Source organism: Pongo pygmaeus, chromosome 10 (assembly GCF_028885625.2).
Source record: "Pongo pygmaeus isolate AG05252 chromosome 10, NHGRI_mPonPyg2-v2.0_pri, whole genome shotgun sequence".
In the NCBI taxonomy this organism is placed as follows: Eukaryota; Metazoa; Chordata; class Mammalia; order Primates; family Hominidae; genus Pongo; species Pongo pygmaeus.
This window is the reverse complement of record NC_072383.2, coordinates 63187824-63208774: the sequence shown is the minus strand read 5'-3', so window position 1 is coordinate 63208774 and position 20951 is coordinate 63187824. Positions and strand designations below refer to the sequence as shown.

The 20951-nt window shown below is 36.0% G+C and overlaps 1 protein-coding gene across 8 annotated transcripts in view; it reads right to left on the bottom strand.

The window, feature by feature from the left end:
• Positions 1-20951, bottom strand: part of MSRB3 (methionine sulfoxide reductase B3) — a 207927-nt gene that overhangs the window by 140095 nt on the left and 46881 nt on the right. For all 8 annotated transcript variants that reach the window (XM_054442093.2, XM_054442094.2, XM_063646466.1 and 5 more), the window contains 2 exons: positions 19390-19498; positions 17721-17798 (listed from right to left, as the gene is read on the bottom strand). In XM_054442093.2, the coding sequence (XP_054298068.1) occupies positions 17721-17798; positions 19390-19498 (187 nt within the window). The remainder of the gene's footprint in view (positions 1-17720; positions 17799-19389; positions 19499-20951) is intronic.

Sequence of the window (20951 nt, the reverse complement as noted above, 5' to 3'; positions counted from 1 at the left end):
ATGAAAAAGTGGGCGAAGGATATGAACAGGACACTTCTCAAAAGGAGACATTTATGCAGCCAAAAGATACATGAAAAAATGCTCATCATCACTGGCCATCAGAGAAATGCAAATCAAAACCACAATGAGATACCATCTCACACTAGTTAGAATGGCAATCATTAAAAAGTCAAGAAACAACAGGTGCTGGAGAGGATGTGGAGAAATAGGAACATTCTTACACTGTTGGTGGGACTGTAAACTAGTTCAACCATTGTGGAAGTCAGTGTGGGGATTCCTCAGGGATCTAGAACTAGAAAGACCATTTGACCCAGCCGTCCTATTACTGGGTATATACCCAAAGGATTATAAAACATGCTGCTATAAAGACACATGCACACATATGTTTATTGTGGCACTATTCACAATAGCAAAGACTTGGAACCAACCCAAATGTCCAACAATGATAGACTGGATTAAGAAAATATGGCACATATACACCATGGAATACTATGCAGCCATAAAAAATGATGAGTTCATGTCCTTTGTAGGGACGTGGATGAAGCTGGAAACCATCATTCTCAGCAAACTATCTCAAGGACAAAAAAAACAAACACTGCACGTTCTCACTCATAGGTGGGAATTGAACAATGAGAACACATGGACACAGGAAGGGGAACATCACACACCGGGGCCTGTTGTGGGGTGGGGTGAGTGGGGAGGGATAGCATTAGGAGATATACCTAATGTTAAATGATGAGTTACTGGGTGCAGCACACCAGCATGGCACATGTATACATATGTAACAAACCTGCACGTTGTGAACATGTACCCTAAAACTTAAAGCATAATAATAATTTTAAAAAAGATCTTCCTTATCTACTTTAGCATTTCCTACATGTGTTATCAGGAACATTAGCTTCATAACATTTCCTCAATTAAAAAATTTTCTGTGGTGAAAAAATTTTGAAAGTGCTACATATATATTACTCCTGGAGCTCTACAATGAACATTAGTGTGTTGTAGGCTCCATGAGTTTTATGATAAAGCAAACATTTGACTTATTTTAATTCGGTGTTTCCCAATGAGCCATCTTTTATTTTCCTAGTCCAATGACACTCATTTTTTTCACAGAACACAATATCAACATGTCCTGGAACTAGCATTATGTAGATGTAATGGTCTGATGAAACAAATATTCAGTGGAACACACTTTGGGGAAGACTGATATACCTGAAATTTTATGTTAAAATCTCAAATCCATCAGGCTTCCAAAACTGAATTCATCATCTTCCTTTCCAAACTAGGTTTTAAACATCAAATTAATCTTTAGGAATAGCTTTTCACCAATCTCGCATTCAGACAATTGATAAATCTTTTCAGCTCTCCATGCCTATTGTTTGTAGTGTTTGTTGCATGACTACTGACATCACTCTAAGGCAGGGCTTCCTTAACCTTCACCTGGACTCATGGGAACCAAGCATAAGAATTATGGGAGAGTTTAAAAAAGAAAATTCTGGAATCCACTATAATCTTGCTACATCAGAACTTTGAGGAGAGGCTTGGAATGTATGGTTCTAATGGACAGTGAGGTTTGCAAACTACTGAAGTAGACCCTGACAGCTCTACGACTTTTCCCCTTGAGCTAAGCCTTTTCAGTTCTCTTCCATTGTCTTTTCAAAGTGACATGGTTTTGAGTCTCCTAACCATCAGTTGCTCTTCTCTGAATGTAGCTTTTTGCCCAATGAGGAAGTAAAAAAATGTCCCTTCACACCGTATAAACTTCCACATTGAAATAGCATCACTGTTACAAAGCTGTCTTGGTGGGAAGCACTGAATTAAGCACCAAACAGGTGAAAATCTAGAAAAAGACCCAGTTCTGGGCAAAAAATAATACACATACCACTTTATGTCTATAAACCTTTTAAAGTGAGGGTCTCATATTGAACCACACAGTGCTCTGGATGTAGGCTGGCCATTTGGTAAGCTATTAAAACTATCAATTATCCATTGTATCCTGAGTTTCTCTAGATCTCTTTTTACTCTAAATAAGCAAAATTGCTCTCTTCCCCACCCACCCCTGCAGCAAATTATTACTAGTTATCATCAACACCAATCGGCAATAACCAGAACTGACCCAGAATATGACCAATAACAGAATATGATGCAGTAAACAAATAAACCTTCCCAGAATTTTAAAGGAGTACTTACCTAATACATCTCCAGTCTCTATTCCAACAAGCAGCATGCCTCCCTTTCACTGATGAACCTTTGTTCTGAAAACTACTGTGTATACCAATCCTTATACTGTTTAGTATCAATGCTTCACATTTACAGTGTTTTTTCCACTTACAAAACATTTCAACATTATTTACTTAATCCTCTCAAAAGTTCTTGTGACAAGGGTATTATCCTCATGTTACAAACGAGGAAATTAAGGCTCATAGAGGTTAAGTAGCTATTCAAAGTCACACACAGTAAAGTGGGGAAAGTTGCGACTTTAACCTCACATGTACTACACCTTAATCATAGCTTTTTCCACTTTAAAATCCAAGTATAGTCATTGGCCATCATCAGAAAATTAGCACCAATTAACACCAGAGTGTGATAGCTACCAGATGGTGAATTACTCAGCAAAAAGAAGAATCAGCCAGAATACAGGGAAGCATTATAACATAATATTGGGCTGGGGAAGGGTGCCTTAGGGGCCAGACAGACGTGAATCTGTGTCCTAGCTCCATCTCTTACTACCCATGTTACCTTGAGCATATTACATACACTTTGTGAGCTTTGATTTTCTATTTAAGTTGTAAAAAATAAAGGAGACAATTTTCTTTAAAGTGCTTAGCAAAATGCATGGTAATTTCTCAACCAATGGTGGCTTTAAAATATTCCCAATTTTAAAATATTCAAACATGATAAACAGTTAAAAAAATCAATCCATTTGAAAATAAATGCAAATCTAACTTTGGTGTCCCGCCCTTCATTGATTGCCTCTAGGCTTCTGGGAATAGGACAGTGTAAGTGCTACAGGAAGATGGAAGATAGTCATGAGGAGGGAGAAAATTTGAAACCAGAAGGTTTAAGCAGTTTAAGCTTCCAGTGGCTACCTTCCATTAGGATGTCATCACCATTACCAGTCACTTAGGGATAAAAAAGGAAAGAAGCAGCAACAACTTAGGAGAGACGGCAGTGGGCAAAATATCTACCACGAATGTGAGTAGATGGGCAATATGGATTGTGGCCTTTAAAAATAAATGTGGAACTACATTCTAATTCATTCCTTCAAATTATTATTGGGAAAAGATAAATTTTGTCATAGAGAGATGATGTGGTTAAAGTCAGTTTTTAAAATAAATTGTTCAGTGTTTGTAACACATTGAGCAAAGTTAATATTAAAATAACATTAGTGTTTTTCTGATACCCTATAAATACTTGCTAATTTTAGAAAAACTTAAAAGTACAGATTTTAAAAATCACCTATAATTGCACCATCCAGAGATAACTACTGTTAACATTTGGTACAAAACCTTTTAAACTATTTCCTATGCATATATTTATAGGTACGCATATTTTATAGATATGGGATCATATGTTAATACTCTTTTAGACTTACAAATGTATTTTAAATCTCTTTCCAGATAATTAAACGTTCTTTTGCACTATTATCTGAAATGTCAGATATATTTTCACCATACAGCTCATTTACATGGACTCCTATTTTGGACACTGAAATTTTTTTTTTGCTATCATAAGAAGAATGATTAAGAATATTCTTGTAGCTGTATCTTTATACATAAAAATGATTTGTGGAATAAGTTCCTAGAAATGTAATTGCTAGACCTATGGCATGCAGAATTCTAAGACTTTTAATAATTTATTACACTGCTATCCAGAAAGGTACTACCAATTCACACTCTACCCTGCAGTATTTGAAAGTGCTAATTTCCTATACTCTGACCAACACTTAATTTGACAATATTGGAAATCTTCACTAATTTCCAATATTAATAGAAATATAAAATTATATTTATATATAATAAAAATAAAATAATAATAAAAATATAAAATAAAAATAAAAAATTATTCATCCTTTTACCTCATTTTTTATTATTAATAGGTGAAAGATTTTTTCCTAAGTTTGTGGATCATATATATTTCTTATTCTGAAAAGTATCTGTTTATATTTTCTGCCCATTTTTCTGATGTTTGTCTTTCTCAATTGATTTCGATATGAATCTTTTGTCCATCAAATGGGTTGCATATATTTTTCCCAGTTTGCTTTGTTGCCACTGCTGTTGGTTTTGTTTTTTTTTAAATAATATACTCTATGGTGTTTTTGAGCTATAGAAAAGTAAAATATTTAGTAGTCCAATCCAATGTCTTTTATCTTTTTATTTCTGCTTTGGGAATCTTGTTTAGAAAGGCCTACATCACCCCAATGTTATATAAGTTCCCACTTATATTTTCCCCTAGGACTTGTAGTAGTGTTGAGTGGTGAGAGACAACAGAAAAAAACACTTTGGTTTTTCTTCTATACCCTTACAAATGGCTTCATAGATTTAATGAAACATAGTACTAATTTATACTAAGAGGTTTTTAAATTAAAGAATACATTTTGAATGTGTATAAAATCTCTTCTGAGTACATATTAAAATGATTATATTTTTCCTAAGATGTCCCAGTATTGAACCATTTGTACATCCCTGAAATAAACCTTACCTTGTCATGACATGTTACTTATTCAACATATTGCTATATCCCTTTTACTAATATTTTAGTTAAGATTCTTACATCTATTTTCTTTTTTATTTTTAATTTTTGTGGATATATAGTAGGTATATACTTATGGGTTACCTAAGATATTTTGATACCAGCATGCAATGCATAATTACCACATCGGGGTCATTACTGCATTTATCCTTTGTTTCAAACAACCCAATTATACTCTTTTAGTTTTTTTTTTTTTTGATGTACAATAATTTTTTACTACAGTCTCCCTGCTGTGCTAGCAAATTCTAGGTCTCATTTAGTTTTTCAATTTTTTGTTCTTCATAATTATTTTTTGTACCCGTTAACCATCCTCCCTTCCCCTCAACTGTTCCAGCCTCTGGTAACCATTCTTCTACTCTCTCTCTCCATGAGTTCAACTGTTTTAATTTTTAGCACCCACAGATAAGTGAGAACATGTGATGTTTGTCTTTCTGTGTCTGGCTTATTTTACTTCACATAATGAACTCCAGTTCCATCCATGTTGTTGCAAATAACTGAATCTCATTTTTTATGGCTGAATACTACTCCATTGTGTATATATATCACATTTTCTTTATCTATTCGTCTGTGATGGACACTTAGGTTGCTTCCAAATCTTGGCTATTGTGAACAGTGCTGCAATAAAATGTGAGTGCATTTTATTTTCATAAATCAGACAGGTCTATAGTTTTTCTTTGATTGAATACCTTTTTATCAGATGTTGATTTTAGGGGTACTTTACATTTGTCAATAAGTTGATAAGATTTATTCTATTTTCTTTAATTGACACAGTTTATAATAGCATAGGAATAATTTAATTTTGTGATAACTCAATTTCTTCTGAGGTTGCTGGTCTATTCAGGTCTTGTAACTCTTCCTGAGTCAAATTTTGTATTTTATTTTATTTTTAGAAAATTACCCACCTCACTGAGATTTTTAATTTATTAGAATTGGGTTATACATAGTATTCTCTTACATTAAAATAGTTTTTTTTCCATCTCTGTGGTTTTATCTTATTCTCATTTCTAGTGTTTTAAACATCATATTCTTCCTCCCTTCTTTCTTGACTACACTTGACATAAATGGTCAACTTTATTTGTCTTTTCAGAGATCAACCTCTTGAATTTATTTAACAGTTCTACATTTTTTATTTTTCATGTTAATTTATCTGGATGTTTTTAAGATTTTCTCCTTGCCTTTGATTTTTAGCAGTGTGACATAATAAGATATGGTTATTCATCCTGTTTCAGATTTCAAGCACTTTCTCAATCTGTAGCTTGAAGTTTTTTTCCAAGTTTGTGAGTTTGAGAAAATTCTTGCCAATTATCTCTTCAAATATTGCTTCTTTCCCATCTTCTTTTCCCTCCCTTTCTGTGGCTTTAATTATATACATGTTATAACTGAAACATATTTCTTATCTATATTTTTTTCTTGCCCTCCTAGCTTCAGTCTGGATATTTTCTACTAACCTGTTTTTTGCTGTTGCTGTCTGCCAGTCCTACTTTCTTGTGTGTCTGATATGCTGTTAAATTCATCTATTGTGTTTATACTTTCAGTTATTGCATTTTTCAGCCCTAAAACTACTTAACTCTTTACAGTAGATTCCAGCTGTCTGGTGAAATTCTCCATTTTGTCATCTATTTTCTTGGATATATTAATCACAGTTATTTTAAAGCCTAACTTAAATATCTGTATATCTGGGTTCTGTATAAACCTGTTTGTTTTGTCAATTTATTTCCCTTGATCATGTACTTTGGTATGCCTGGTAATTTTTTATGAATGCCAGGCTTTGTGCATGAAAAATTGCACTCCAGATAATTTAATCTTCTTCCAGAGAGGGTTCATCCTATCTTCTGATAGCCAGCTAGACTGGGGAAAGGAGGTGGAAGATCATCTTAATCAGTTTGGAGACTGAGCTGACTTGAGGCTGGATTGCAGTTTTTGTTAAGTTTGGTCTACCTTTTGTTTGCCCCCATTACAGTGGTGTGCTGAAGCTTGGGAGAACCTATTGTTATCATTTAAGGAACCTGCTGAGCTAGCTGCTAAACATAGCCATTATTAAAAATAAATTATGTAAATTTATAATGAAATGAATTATATTAAAAACAAAGAAAATAAATATTCAAAATTCATCTCTTCCCAATTATTTAACTACACTTAACTACATTATTTACAACTGTCATATCTGTATCACAGAAATACTGTGTAATGGTGTTACCAAACATCTCTTCCCAACCCCACATTTAGTGATGTCATATCTGTACTTCAAATAGCCCACAGTGGAAGTATTTGCACCACAGAAATCAGAAAATACTAAAAGTCAGTGTTTGATTTATTATTTGTTGATTTAGAGTTAGATTTACCATTCTGTTGGTTGTCTAAATCAGCTGTTCTCAACAAGAGACATTTTTGCCCCAGGGAACATTTGAGAATGTCTGGAGGAATTTTTGTTTGTCACAACTGCAGAAGAAGTGGGGACAATGCTACCGGCATCTAGTGGAAGGTCAGAGATGCTACTAAACATCCTACAATGCATAGGGCAGCTCCCCGCAACAAAGAATTGTCCATCCCAAAATGTAAATAGATCTGAGGTTGAGAAACACCTTTCTGTTAGTATGTCTGCTTCTTAGTAGTATGTCTCTGTCTGGAATGTCTGGAATCTTTTTATTTTTTATTTTTTTTTTTGAGACAGAGTCTTGCTCTGTCACCCAGGCTGGAATCCAGTGTCACAATCTTGGCTCACTGCAACCTCCGCCTCCTGGGTTCAAGCAATTCTGCTTCAGCCTCCCGAGTAGCTGGGATTACTGGTGCATGCCGCCACACCTGGCTAATTTCTTTTGTATTTTAGTAGAGACAGGGTTTCACCATGTTGCCCAGGCTGGTCTCGAACTCCTGAGCTCAGGCAATCTGCCTACCTCAGCCTTCCAAAGTGCTAGAATTACAGGCATGAGCCACCGAGCCCAGCCTGTAATCTGCCTCTCTTCTCATGCCTAGAATTGGCAAATGCCTGGAGGAAAAAGGTGGACATTTTATCCCATTTTCTTTTATTGATTTTGTTGTTATTTTTCTAGCATTTTGAGATGAAGATTTAGTTTCATTATTTTTAATCTTTCTTATATTTGATACTAAAAAGGCTCGACTATGAATTTTTCTTTTAATGTAGCTTTGGGTGGTTGATCCTATTTTCTGTGACTTTTTGCTCTATTTACTGTTTTGTTGTTAAAGGTCCTAGCCATAGACATCGTCATCACTCCCTTAGGTGAGACAGGTACAACTTTACAGTTGCAAGCAATGCTATTGTTGTAACAAGCATCTACCGAAAGTAAGTTCCAGGAGTAGTATATTAAAAACAAAGATAATAAATATTCAAAATTCACCACTTCCCAATTATTTAACTACATTTGACTAATTATTTACAACTGTCATATCTGTATTACAGAATACTCTGTAATGGTGCTACCAAACATCTCTTCCCAACCCCACATTTAGTGATGTCATATCTGTACTTGAAATAGCCCACAGTAGAAGCATTTGCACCACAGAAATCAGAAAATACAAAAAAAAATTCTTCAGAAAACATGGCAGGGGATTAATAATTATGGGAATCCATTACCAAGTATCTATTTACATTTCTGCCATTTTAGTGTCAACTTGAATCATTTTCAGGCAGGTTATTGCTGTTATTCTTATCAGGATTAAACTGTATTTATTTAACAAATAGTCAAGTACCTAGGATTTGCAAAATCCAATGCCCGTGTAATGGAGCAGAGGTGGGGGCTACAAAAGCCCTACACCATAATCTATTATCTCAAAAAGTTCATAGTTTTGTTGGGGAGAGAGATTTGCAAACGACGAATGTATTAAAACTCTGTTACTCATGTAAGTTATATAATTTGGAGAATTTAAAATCCACACTAAAATATTTTTAAATTATTCAACAGAAACCAGAAATATTTTGGATGAGATGGATCACTGTGTCAAATAATATATTATAAAATATGCAATAATGTTGACATCAAAAGCCAGTTATACTGACTTAGTTTTGAGAACTTCAGATTTGCATGCTGTTTGTGGCTTACTGTGTACATTTATTTAAAGTGGCAGTTTTTACAAATCTTACTTTATACTTCCATCTTTATATCTTTTCTAGCATGTTTCTGTGATCCTTTCCTTTGATACGGTAGGGTTATGAATTAGAAAGGGTTGATGTTATTCTCACTATTTAACAGCTGAAAAAATGAGATAGAAAGTTAAAATAACTTGCCTATGGTTATGCAACAAATTTGTGCTGAAACTTTTTTTTTTTTTTTTTTTTTTGAGATGTAGTCTCACTCTGTCACCAGGCTGGAGTGCAGTGGTGTGATCTCGGCTCGCTGCAATCTCTGTCTCCTGGGTTCAAGCAATTCTCCTGCCTCAGCCTCCCAAGTAGCTGGGACTACAGGCATGCATCACCATGCCCAGCTGATTTTTGTATTTTTAGTAGAGACAAGGTTTCACCATGTTGGCCAGGATGGTCTTGATCTCTTGACCTCGTGATCCACCCGCCTCAGCCTCCCAAAGTGCTGAGATTACAGGCGTGAGCCACCGCGTCCGGCCTCTGCTAAAACTTTTAAGACACCATGTTTCCAACTGGTGAGCTGGATGGCTTCTGTATCTTTGACAATGTTATGTGATGGGTTCTTTATCCACGTGTAAAACACACTGAAGACATCTATCTGATTAAAATTTGTGCAATTCTTAATAACTGTTTTTCAATAAAAGAATTATTCATTTACAAAAAAAGCTTTGTGAATTACCTCTGAAGTACTTGCTAAAACTTGCACATTATTTTTTATAAACTGCCTTTAAGTAATTTCAAAGTTTGTAAACTGGAATAATATTAATTTTCTGATTCATGTTTATTCAAACAAGATAAATGTACATGAATTACAGTTAAAAGTTTTCCCTATTATGTTTCCCAGTTTATTCTAACTATCCATTCTAATTCACTGTGAAAAATGTAATCCATCTGGAAAATTAACTGAAGAACTAAGATTGTTATTTAGGTAAGAAGAGGCAAGGCGAGATTGTTCTTCCCTCACTTTCCTTTCTCCAAATAATACACATACACACACACCTTCACACACCTAGGTATTTTTGTATGTATTGCTTCAGTTCTTTTCCGTGTGTATATAACTTTTTAAAAAGAAAAATGCAGTTATAATTATCTTTGTATATTGTTATACTTTGAATCATGTCTTGCGATAGTTTTCTAGTTTCTCAAATGGAGTTGTTCTTTCCTTTTCTTATGCCATGCTTTTATGTTCTTTTCTTTCTGCCACGCTTTTATGTTCTTCTTTTCTTTCTTCTAAAGTCATGCTTTGGCTGTGTTTTTACTCCCTGTCTCAAGCAAGTCCTTTTCTTCCAATCCAGCTGTGGTCTTTCTCTGAGTTTTCAGTTGAGTTGAAGGTAGAAAAGTAACTGTCTCTATTACAAATACTTTTCCTATAAATCATTGTATGGGGACAAGACAGGAAGGGTCAGTGGGCTAAGAGAAGTCAATTTTATATTCTCTTCAAAATAATATATTACTTACTCAGCTATAACACAACTTTAGGTAAGCCACCACTCAGAACTCTAGTTTATTTCAGAACAGTTTCTTTATACTGGAAAGCTTTCTTTGTTAAAGGATTTTGAATAAGGTGAGAGGCAATTCAAATCTTTTAAAATTCAAGTTAAATGTACTTTGTTAGAGGTTAAGAAATATTTTCTGGAATTATGAGCAATTTCTAGCTAGAGTTCCACAAAAAGAAAGCTTAAGTTAAATTCATGTTACTCTCCATAACGGAATTCCACAGTGACTGATATGGTTGTTAAATATCGTAAGGAGAGTTTTAAAAGGGTTGAGGAGATGGGATTTGAGTAGAGAGGAAAACGGGAAAACTCTACCTTCTCACTGTGCTCTTACATCCTCCCCCGCCACACACACACACAAAATTGCATCACAGAGGGAAAAGTTCATGTTGAAAGTCTCTTTTAGTGGTGAACAGAATAGCATGCATGGAGGAGCAGAGTTGAGTGAATTGTGTGTGGCACTGGACTGGAATTTCCTCAGTGAAAGGGCTTATGTTCTTAAAGAGCTGAAAAATGGCTTAAATTTTCTTGTAGCCTAGAATAAAATTGCACAGGAGGCTCATGTGAAATGTAGCATGTGTGAACAGTCTTGCAGCAGAGTTCCATTTGAAATGTAGCAACACAGCTGGAGCTGTGACTCATCACACTAATATCCACTGTTAACAGACAGACTCTGTCTAATAAAGCCTGTACTTTCTCACATTGTAAGGATTTTTTAGGCTGCTGTGATAGTATGATATGTTCCCAAAACTTGGACAGGCCACTTGTATTTAATATTTGTTGAATACCTGGCATATTCGAGGCATTTTTCTGCATTTAATTTTTATACCTGTTCGGTGTTATTTACCCCATTTTATGTGTGATGAATCTGAGATCACACATCTGGCCTGATATTCAGCAGGCGCCACTAGCTGCTGTTAGTCAGTGCCTGTTCTGATTGTTTGATGAAGACGAAGGGACACAAAAATTTCCAGTAGTAAGATAGACGTTTACAATAGTTCCTGTCAGTTGGCGTCAATCTTCTCAAAAAATGTAGAGAGAGGATTTTTTTAAAGAAAAGATTAGTGAAAATTTGGAATGCAGCTACTTGAGAAAATGTGACAGGGAGTCAATAAGTGAAAATAAAATGACCTCCCAGTTTCAATTACTAAAATCCTGCCCACAAATCCAGCTGCCCTAGCTCCCAGATGTTGAATGGCCTGATGACTTCCTGAACATTGGCTCCATTTTCTTGTCAGGATTCCAAGGGACTTCCCTAAGGACAGATAATAACCTGCCTGAAACTGAGTCCTTCTTGATGACCTGCCATGATGGATCTCATTACTTTTGGGCTAGCCCTTCCCACATTGAGACACTTTTCAATTTTCAACTTAAGTACTTAAGTACTGTGACAAACAGACTTTTCAAACAATTGAGAGGTGTGTGTGTGTGTGTGCATGTTTGTGTGTGTTCCATTTGTTCCAACGATGCTAAGCGAAATAACCAGAGTGACTAAAATAAAATATTAAAATTTCATTCTACTATAATTCTTTAACTTTCTTCTTTTTTAAATGTTTGAGTGCTACTATTCTAAATCCATTTGTATACTGGCTGTGTGATCTTCACAAGTTACTTATCCTCTCTCAGTTTCCTCATCTATAAAATGTGTTGCTGTGAAGATTAAATGAGTTCATATATTTGAAGCACTAAGAACCATGCCTGACATATGGTAAGTGCTGTATTAAGTGTTAGCTGTTGTTTTAGCATTATTATCATTATCATTAGTGAACCTATAGAAAATGAGCTATTCAGTGGAATGCCTGCTGAATAAGTGTATACAAAATATTAAAATGTCCTATGTGGTTCCTCAAGGTCTCAAACAAAATTATCAGAAGCTGATTGCACATGCATAGTGTTGAGGTTTATCAGCTAACAAGGAGAAAAAGAGTTCCCACTGAGGCTGTTAATTAACATCCCTATTTCCTTCTTTTTCCGATCCCAGAATCTATCTTGTGCACTGTTATGGCTTACATCTCATTTTCATCATGCTATTACTTCATTATCTATCTAACAAAGTTCAGATATGCACGTGATCAACAACTAAGTATTTGGTGATTATTATGTGCCAGGGGCTATAAATATAAATATGACTAAGGTATGGCTTTGCCATTGTAAAATTCACTCCTAGAGGGCAGACAAGCACATAGGCAGATAATTATAAAACAAAGTAGAAATTGCAATGATGGAAGCGCATTCAAAGTGCTATGGAGCAGAGATGAGGGAAACCCATATTCACACTAGAAGGATCAGATAGGGCTTTATGGAGGAAAAGATTCCAAGGCTTAAAAGACTTCTGGTAGGAATTTAGATGCCTTCTCTGGCATCCAAGGATTGCCTTAATTGGTCCCCTGTAACTCCCCAGCCATATTTCCCATTACTCCCAACATAACCCACCTTCCCACTCCTATTGGACTAGTGTTCCATATCCTTGAAAAATCCACTTTTGATTATATCTCTGATTCCTCTTCTCATATGGTATTCTCTACTAGGCATCCTCCACCTGGGAAAAACTGAACCCCTCTCTTGGCCTGGTAAAGTGTGTTCTCATCTCCTCCATGAAGTCTTGCCTGACTTTGATGTAGTCATATTCCTTCCTATTACATACAAAAGCATTTCAAACAGGCACATTCAGAGACACTAGTATTATTTTGTCATATTTTATAATGGTTTGTTGTGTTTTTCTTACTATGCCAAAAAAGTAAGTACATTGAGAAAAAAATGTTTCATAAATTTATTTTATTTATTCCACAATACCTAGGAAAGTGTCAACCAAAGCAAAATATAAATGGTCAAAAATACTTTCTGAATTATTTTCCCAGTGTTTTCTTTGGTTTATCTGATGTGCAATTTCATAAAATTCACTTTATGAAGTTTTAAAAGTTCAAATAACCAAAAGAGAAAACATTCTTACTTCTGTCAGTTAATTTACTAACTGAAAGTCAGTAGTACCATATGAGAAATAAACTAGCTTGGTAAAATTTGTAAATGTGAAGAAAATGTGAACCATGGAATAAATTATACATTTGGTTTATAAGAAGGCTGTGAATGAGGTTCTTGTACTTGGTAAGCAGTAAGAAAGCAGTATACTGTTCAGAGAGGGAATGTATTTAGAGTACAAGTTTGAAAATGAAATGAGAATAATTGAATAGCCATTTTTTGTGAGGAAGTAAAATATACACAGCAGTCAAGTAAATGATGAGGATTATGCTCGTATATGCATGCACACACACATATACTTTAAGTGTGAATAAAATAACAGAAATAGCAGTGGGGGAAGTGATCTTTTCTTTTTTTTATTATACTTTAAGTTCTGGGGTACATGTGCACAACGTGCAGGTTTGTTACATATGTATACATGTGCCATGTTGGTGTGCTGCACCCATTAACTCATCATTTACATTAGGTATATCTCCTAATGCTTTCCCTCACCACTTCCCCCACCCCACAACAGGCCCCGGTGTGATTAGATACTTTAAATTCAGCACTCTTCTTATTTCTTCTGTCTTATCTATTTCCCTCCCACTATTATTTCTCATACGGTTCCTCTAGTTAATCTCTTCTGTCTAGTTTTCTACCCTCACTCCTTTCTAACAAACGGAAACTCCATACACTTTTCATACACACACACACACACACACACCTCAATTGTTTCCTACACTTTTGTTCAAAGCATAAAACCAATTACCTACAGGGCCCCTGATAGTGACATTAATTTACTAGACTAGTGAGTGGTTTTAAAACTTTTGCTCCTGAACCCCTAAATGAATTTTGATATTAAAAAAATAGACTTTGTGCCAGTTATCAAATAAAGTTAGAGCCTCTCGCCTCTAAATCCATCTTCTTTGCCTGCTCTGCTAAAATGGGGCTGGGCCCTTTAAATACTTTTTTCTTTGTCAGCCAGCATGAGGTCTAACTTTGCCAGCTGAGGGAACAGGAGACAGACTCCAGGAGGAAAAGGCCTTTCCTTTCTGGTTTCAGGATGCTTGCTTAACAAGCTCCTCTAGTGCTTGTAGCATATTTCACATCCAGATCCCACAGCCCATGCAGTTTCTCTGCTTTCAGGCTTTTGCAATGTGGGCAGCTTCTCTAGTGCCAGGCTCCTGTTATGTGACTGGATTCTCCTGCACCCATCTCCTCCCGTGTAGGCAGCTTTTCCAGCAACCAACTCCTGCAGAGCACACAGCTCCTTCTGCATCCAGCTTAGGTAGCATACTCTGCTTTCCAGCTACGTGAGTGGCTTCTTCAGTGCCAGGTGCTGCTCTCTGTGCACAGCGATGAGCAGCACCCAGCGGCCAGCAGCTTCCCCTGGCGCTCCGCTCAGATGGTTTGGTAGTGGAGTGCCTCCACTGAGACGCCCTGCAAACAGCTTTCCCCAACATCCCAGAGGGTAAATTTCCAGCAAATTTCAGATTTCAGGAAAGCTCCAGCAAGTTGCACCATCATGGCACCATAACAACTTCTCTGCTGTTTAGTGGCTACAGCATGCCCTCTCCAACAAGGTCTAGCCCTCAGCCCTGTGTGTATGGAGGGGTGCAGAGGATTCCTAGGGCTGTCTATCTCAGTTCCTAGGAGTCATGATTGTTTCTTATGTCTGCTATTCCTGTATTCTTTAGAATTTCTTTTCATTTCTTATTAACCAATCCCTTATTACCACAATCCTCTCTTACAGTTCATAATTCTGTAAACCTTACTGTTCAAAATACTGTGTATTCTGTGTCCTGACTGGGTGCTGATACATGCTTCCTCACATATTTAAATTAAGTTAAAATGTCTTATCAGAAATTTTTTAAATTGCAGAAGATTAATTTTCTGGTGTTTTGTGTACTTTACACGTACGTAAAATGTAGGTTTGACAAAACCTTAGAGATACATATTTAGATCACTGAGCAGATGAAGTCCACCATATAATTTACAAAACCAGTCCTCACTGTCAAATTAATCAACCAAATCGGATGTATTCCGTGTCCGAAAAAAAGACTTCCAATTATTTCGTTTTTGTTCATTTGAACAAAGATATGAATACATGTTCTCATGGCAGCGTTCTCAAGTAGGCTAGCAGAAAATGAATGGACAGTCAGCAGATGGAGAGACAGACAAGCAGGCAGACAGGGAGGTGGACTGTGCTGTGCCAGGAGCCTTGCCAAGGTGAAATACGATTTCACTATTTTTTACCAACACTTTTTTAACCGTGCTTTCGAGTCTCTTTAAAGTTCCCGAACTGTCATTTTGTTTGATGCCCTGGAGATTGTACCCCAGGGCAATACATGGTAAGATTTGGGCTGGGTGAAAGGTGTGTCGTCTTTTGTGAAGTGGGAGAAGGGTTGTCATGATAGAGGAGATGGGAGGAAGACGCAGCCAACCACAGACTCTCAGACATATCAGTTTCAGGAAATACACATACAGAAGTTGGCACTAGACCAATGAGCTACTCGACTACATTCTCCAGTGAAGGATACAGCAAGGAGTTTTTTCCCTAAACAGACAAGAAAACAAGTTAAAAAGAAGCAAACAATTAAAAGAAGAAAAAAGTAGGATGAAAGTATGAAATCACACTCCTTATAAATGTGGAAAATAAAAGCTCTCCTTGTAAGTACAGAAGTAGATGAAATAGAGGCAATATCACATCAAATGTGAAACCTGACTCCCACTAGCATCTATGTTTGGATAAGGGTCTTGCTTTTAGGATTTGTGACTCAAAAATCTCACATGGGTTAAATCCTTCATTTACAGTGGTTCTGTTTCTTATTTAAAACAGTAAGTTTTCTTTAGATCCCATACTTTAGTGAATTGCATGATAGGGAAGTGGATGGAGAATCTGAATCAAAAAGTAAAGGGGATGTGGCCAATTTTTACCATTTGGGATATTAACAAGTTTAACATGGCTCAGCAACTATCTTAAGTGTTATATCAACTATTATGACATAAGCTAAAGGTGTTGAATTATTATATAAGGAGTGTGTTTTCTGAGAGGAAATGGGTGACAATTTGAAGGGTCGGTTTTTTAACAGAAGGAATACGTAAGAATTCAGAACAGATTCTCAACCAATGCTAATGTTCAATAAGGTTTGTGCAATGTAAGAAATGTTTTAAATCTTTTTTTTTAAATTTCAAGGAAACCACTGTTTCCTGTTATTTCTGGAAAATCAGTAAATGCTGGTTTTTTAAAAGAGAAACATTTATGGAGAGATATTAAGTGTGTTTTAGCTACAAGTATCAGATCCTTGTTTATTTATTTCCCCTAAGAAACTCTGTAATTCTATTTTAAATAAATGACATTTACTTTCTTTTTTTTGAGACGGAATCTTACTCTGTCACCCAGGCTTGAGTGCAGTGGCACAGTCTTGGCTGACTGCAACCTCCGCCTCCCGGGTTCAAGTGATTCTCCTGCCTCAGCCTCCCGAGTAGCTGGGACTACAGGAGCACACCACCACGCCTATCTAATTTTTGTATTTTTAGTAGAGATGGGGTTTCACCATGTTGGCCAGGCTAATCTCGAACTCCTGACCTCAAGTGATGCACCCGTCTTGGCCTCCCAAAGTGCTGGGATTGCAGGCCTGGGCCACCACACACAGCCAATGACATTTACTCCCAATTAAGGTTTCTGCCTTTTTATTCCCCAAGTCAGCAACCTATGGGAAGCATAGGGCTTCTAGAATTTTCTCCACCTAGACAAATAAATTTTTGGTAAAGATTTTCTTTTCTTGAATAACATCTATAATCTCCGGAATACACTATCTGAATGAACTATTTCAGTCAGAAAGTCCAGTGTGCTGCCTATTTTATGGTAAACTGTTGGGATCTTTAAAATAAAGATTTTGAATCTATGCAAAAACTGTTAACCTCATATTACATAATTTGCTTACCTATGTAAAGGTATGTTCCCATGTTACATTCAATACAGGTATTTCCCTTCATTGCAAAAGTATAATCTACTTGGTGGATATTATTCAATGTGAAGGATATACATGAAGAACTTTTCATTATGTTCCAATAAATATTTAAGGCTGTCATTTGAAGATTTAAAAAATCAGTAAATGCATAAACATTTCTATGCTTGCCAAAATCTCTTTCATAGCTCTGCTAAGCACCACGGTTACTGACATGAACAAGTTAATGTTGGGTATTTTAAAGATCCAAGTAGTGCAAAATCAACCAGTCTGTCACACTGGTAATTTACCATGAAATCAATAATTACCTTTGTTTTGTTGAGGGTAAATGGAAATAGAAAAACAAACAGAAGAAAATTCAGCAATGGAAAGATTCTAAGATGAACAAGCAATAACTAGTTTGCTACCATCTGTGATACAGCCATACCTACAGGTTTTCAACATACTTACTTAAACAATGGAGTTCCACAAACAACACATTTATATATTCCAGGATCTTTGTGATGTGTGTACTCTCCTTCAAAGGCACTGATAAATAAACAGATCATTTAAAAAATTAAAGTTAGCATTATTTCTTACAGAATGTATTTGCTTAAAATATATTTCTCTAATAAATCTTTCAAGGGCTTTTTGTCCTAGAATGAAAACAAACCAAACATATGGAAATCTGAACTTTACTAATATATTTCAAATCTATATGATAAAATGTGCATATAACTACTCCAAACTAGTGCAAGTTACATAAAAACATCAAGCCATCTAGTTATGTAATGCTTAGAAAAAGATTTTTTTCTATTAAAAAAAAAAGCCTGTAGTTTAGATTCACAGAAAGAACATTACATAAGATTTTGCTACTTTACAGTGTGCAAGAGTATATACCAGAAAATGCAGAAGGATCCAAGACTTCAAGTGGAAGGAGTCTTATTTTTTGGTTTGAAAAGGAATATTGCAGCTTTAAGGGAATATTTTTCTAAGTTAACAATCTTAAAGGCTAGGAGGTCATTCAGCTAATACAAATCAGCTGTGCTAGCCCAACAAAAAGTCTATGTGCTCTGCAGCTTGTTTTTATTATCCTTTCACCCTCTTTATGAGGTCCAAATTTTTTATAAACAGAATTTTTAAGAATGACCTAATCTCTGGTTGTTTGTGTGCATTAAATCATTTTGCTAGTCATGTACACAACAGAACGGATAGAAATCCTCGCAAGCTGAGACTGAAGTCCACTGCTAGCTCATTGTATGCTAAGGGTGGACTTCCTCAGAGATACAACATTTGGTAAATTCAGTAAACAGTAGATACTGTGACAGGAAGAGAGTGTTGCCTATTAACAGGGGTCCCATGTGTAGTAGAGAGCTCTTTCAGTTCATGAATGAAAACAAGAAGTTACATCATTAATAAATTTGGATCAGAGGTAAGTTACGGTCTTACGCCAAGCTCCATGGTATAAATTAGACAACAAAGTCGTCGGACCTTGGCAAGTCACCTTTGAGCTGGAATCAGCTGAGAGAGGCTTTATTCACTAAAAACAGTCTTGGAAGTGAACAAACTCTTTTTTCAGGACTTAGGGCGAACTTCCAAGGACCAAAGCCATGTGAGGGCAGTTATTGAAAATTTTTGACATTCCAACCACAAATGAGCCAATAAATACTTTCTCCACATGTGCTTCAAAAAGAAATTGGAGTTGGGTAGAAAAGAACTAAATTATGCTACCTTCTTTTTGCAGCCAGAACGTCTATACTGACAATGGCCACCTTCAAAATCTCAGCATCCTGGCATAGTGCCAAGTCCCTCATGGTTTTGCTTACTGTGATGTCTTCCCAAAAAATGTACCTAAATCGCTATTACTTCCACACATTTTGTAGTAAACTAAAAACAGGCCCTTAACAAAAGTTTTGTGACTTTATATCAGATATGCAGTATTCATTAAATGGAGAAAAGAACAAATAAAACTTAGTCTTAACCTAAACAATACCATTTTAACCTTTTCAAGGATACTAATTTGTAGACTTTAGCAAGTAAGTATAGAGTGCTTTAAATTAATTGGCAAGGAAGAGGATTGCAGAGGGCAGGGGGAGAAGAAATCTAGCTCTTAATGACTTTTTATTAAAGCTCACCTTACCTTTCGGTCCCTTTCTCCTGAGTGACATGGTACTGCAGGGGTGTTAGCCGCTTCCTCAGTTCCTGCTGGGAAAAGACCACCTTACAGTTCTTTTTATCCCTACATGACCCTGAAAAGAGAGAGGATATGGGAGAAGAAGGCTTTTTAGCTTGAATCCTAAATAATTGCTTTGGCTGACCGCCACAGCACAGCTTCTGCAGTCACTTGTCAATGACCAGACCAGTCTCTAATGCACTGGAAATGCTTACCTGAACTGCAGCTGATTATTTCTCTAAGTTTAAAATGAATGTTTCTTAAGATTCAGATGATTCCACTGGAGCAGTGACAATATGCTACAGCCAGTTTCTAGCATGTGATACTAAAAACTCACTGATCATTCCCAAGGTACATGCTTTATATCTCCCAGTATCCTGAAACCCTTTTTTTTTCAAATAAATTCAAAAGCATAAGTCTATTTACAAACATTTATACCGTATATATAAAATGATGGGCATATTAAGTTAAACCATAAGTCTGCAATAATTTTGCAACTTAGTAGAATAGCCTGAAACCATCAAAATTCAATTTCTATTGTGGATGATTTAACTACCATCCTATTTTTGAGCCCTAAAAATATATTTTTCTATGACCAGGAATTACTGTGCTCCTTGATTCCATCAGAAACTTCACTAGATTCTGTATACTCCTTCAAAGTGTAAAGATTCTGTATATCTCTTCAAAAACTGTATCTTACCATGTTAAATGGGCAGCAAGAAACTTTCAATAAACTACAGGAGAAGGCATTTTCACTAATGCAGATTCAAGAAGTTTCAAAGAAAGAGTGGGAAAAATAGAAAGGGAGAAAGAAAAAGAAAAAAGGAAACGTGAATATTTTTAGAAACCTACATTTTCTTTTTGCAAAGTATATCTGGGAAGAGTTTACTGATTAACTGTATTTGAATGGTGAAATAATTCTAATGTGATTCTAGTAACAATGGCAGCTTTTATTTCAACCTATACAGCCTGCAGTAAAATGTTCAGACAACACCTGTTTATATGTAGTATTTTATTTTACATGAGCAAATGACTGAAAAGAAATATAACTCCAGGACAGGGTAGCCATTACTCACTGCAGTAAAATTGCTTTTCTTTGCCATCCATCACAGTGGGAAAGAAGCCTGCATATGGTCCTAAATGTAGAGAGTTCTTGCCATGTTTTGAAGTTACTAGAAGAAAGCTTGCTTAGTTTCCTAAATATTAAATGCAACTTCTTTTGAAATATAAAGAAATATGATTTAGGAGTGGAAATGCTTCCCACTTTTTTTACTTTCAAGGTACCTAATGTCATAGTATGAGATCGCTGACCTTAAACTAGGAAAACATTATCTAGCCGGTTACCCTGACTGTGGTGTTGAAGAAGGATATCAGTTTGCAGAATCTGGGCCACCAAGAAAGAGCGGTTGATTCTCCACAAGAGAAAATGGAGGCAGCAAAAGAGCAAGCCAGAGCCAAAGAGCAAGATACACCTTGGAGTGGGCCTGCAGGTTGTCAGACAGCACCTCTGCTGACCTTCCACAAATACT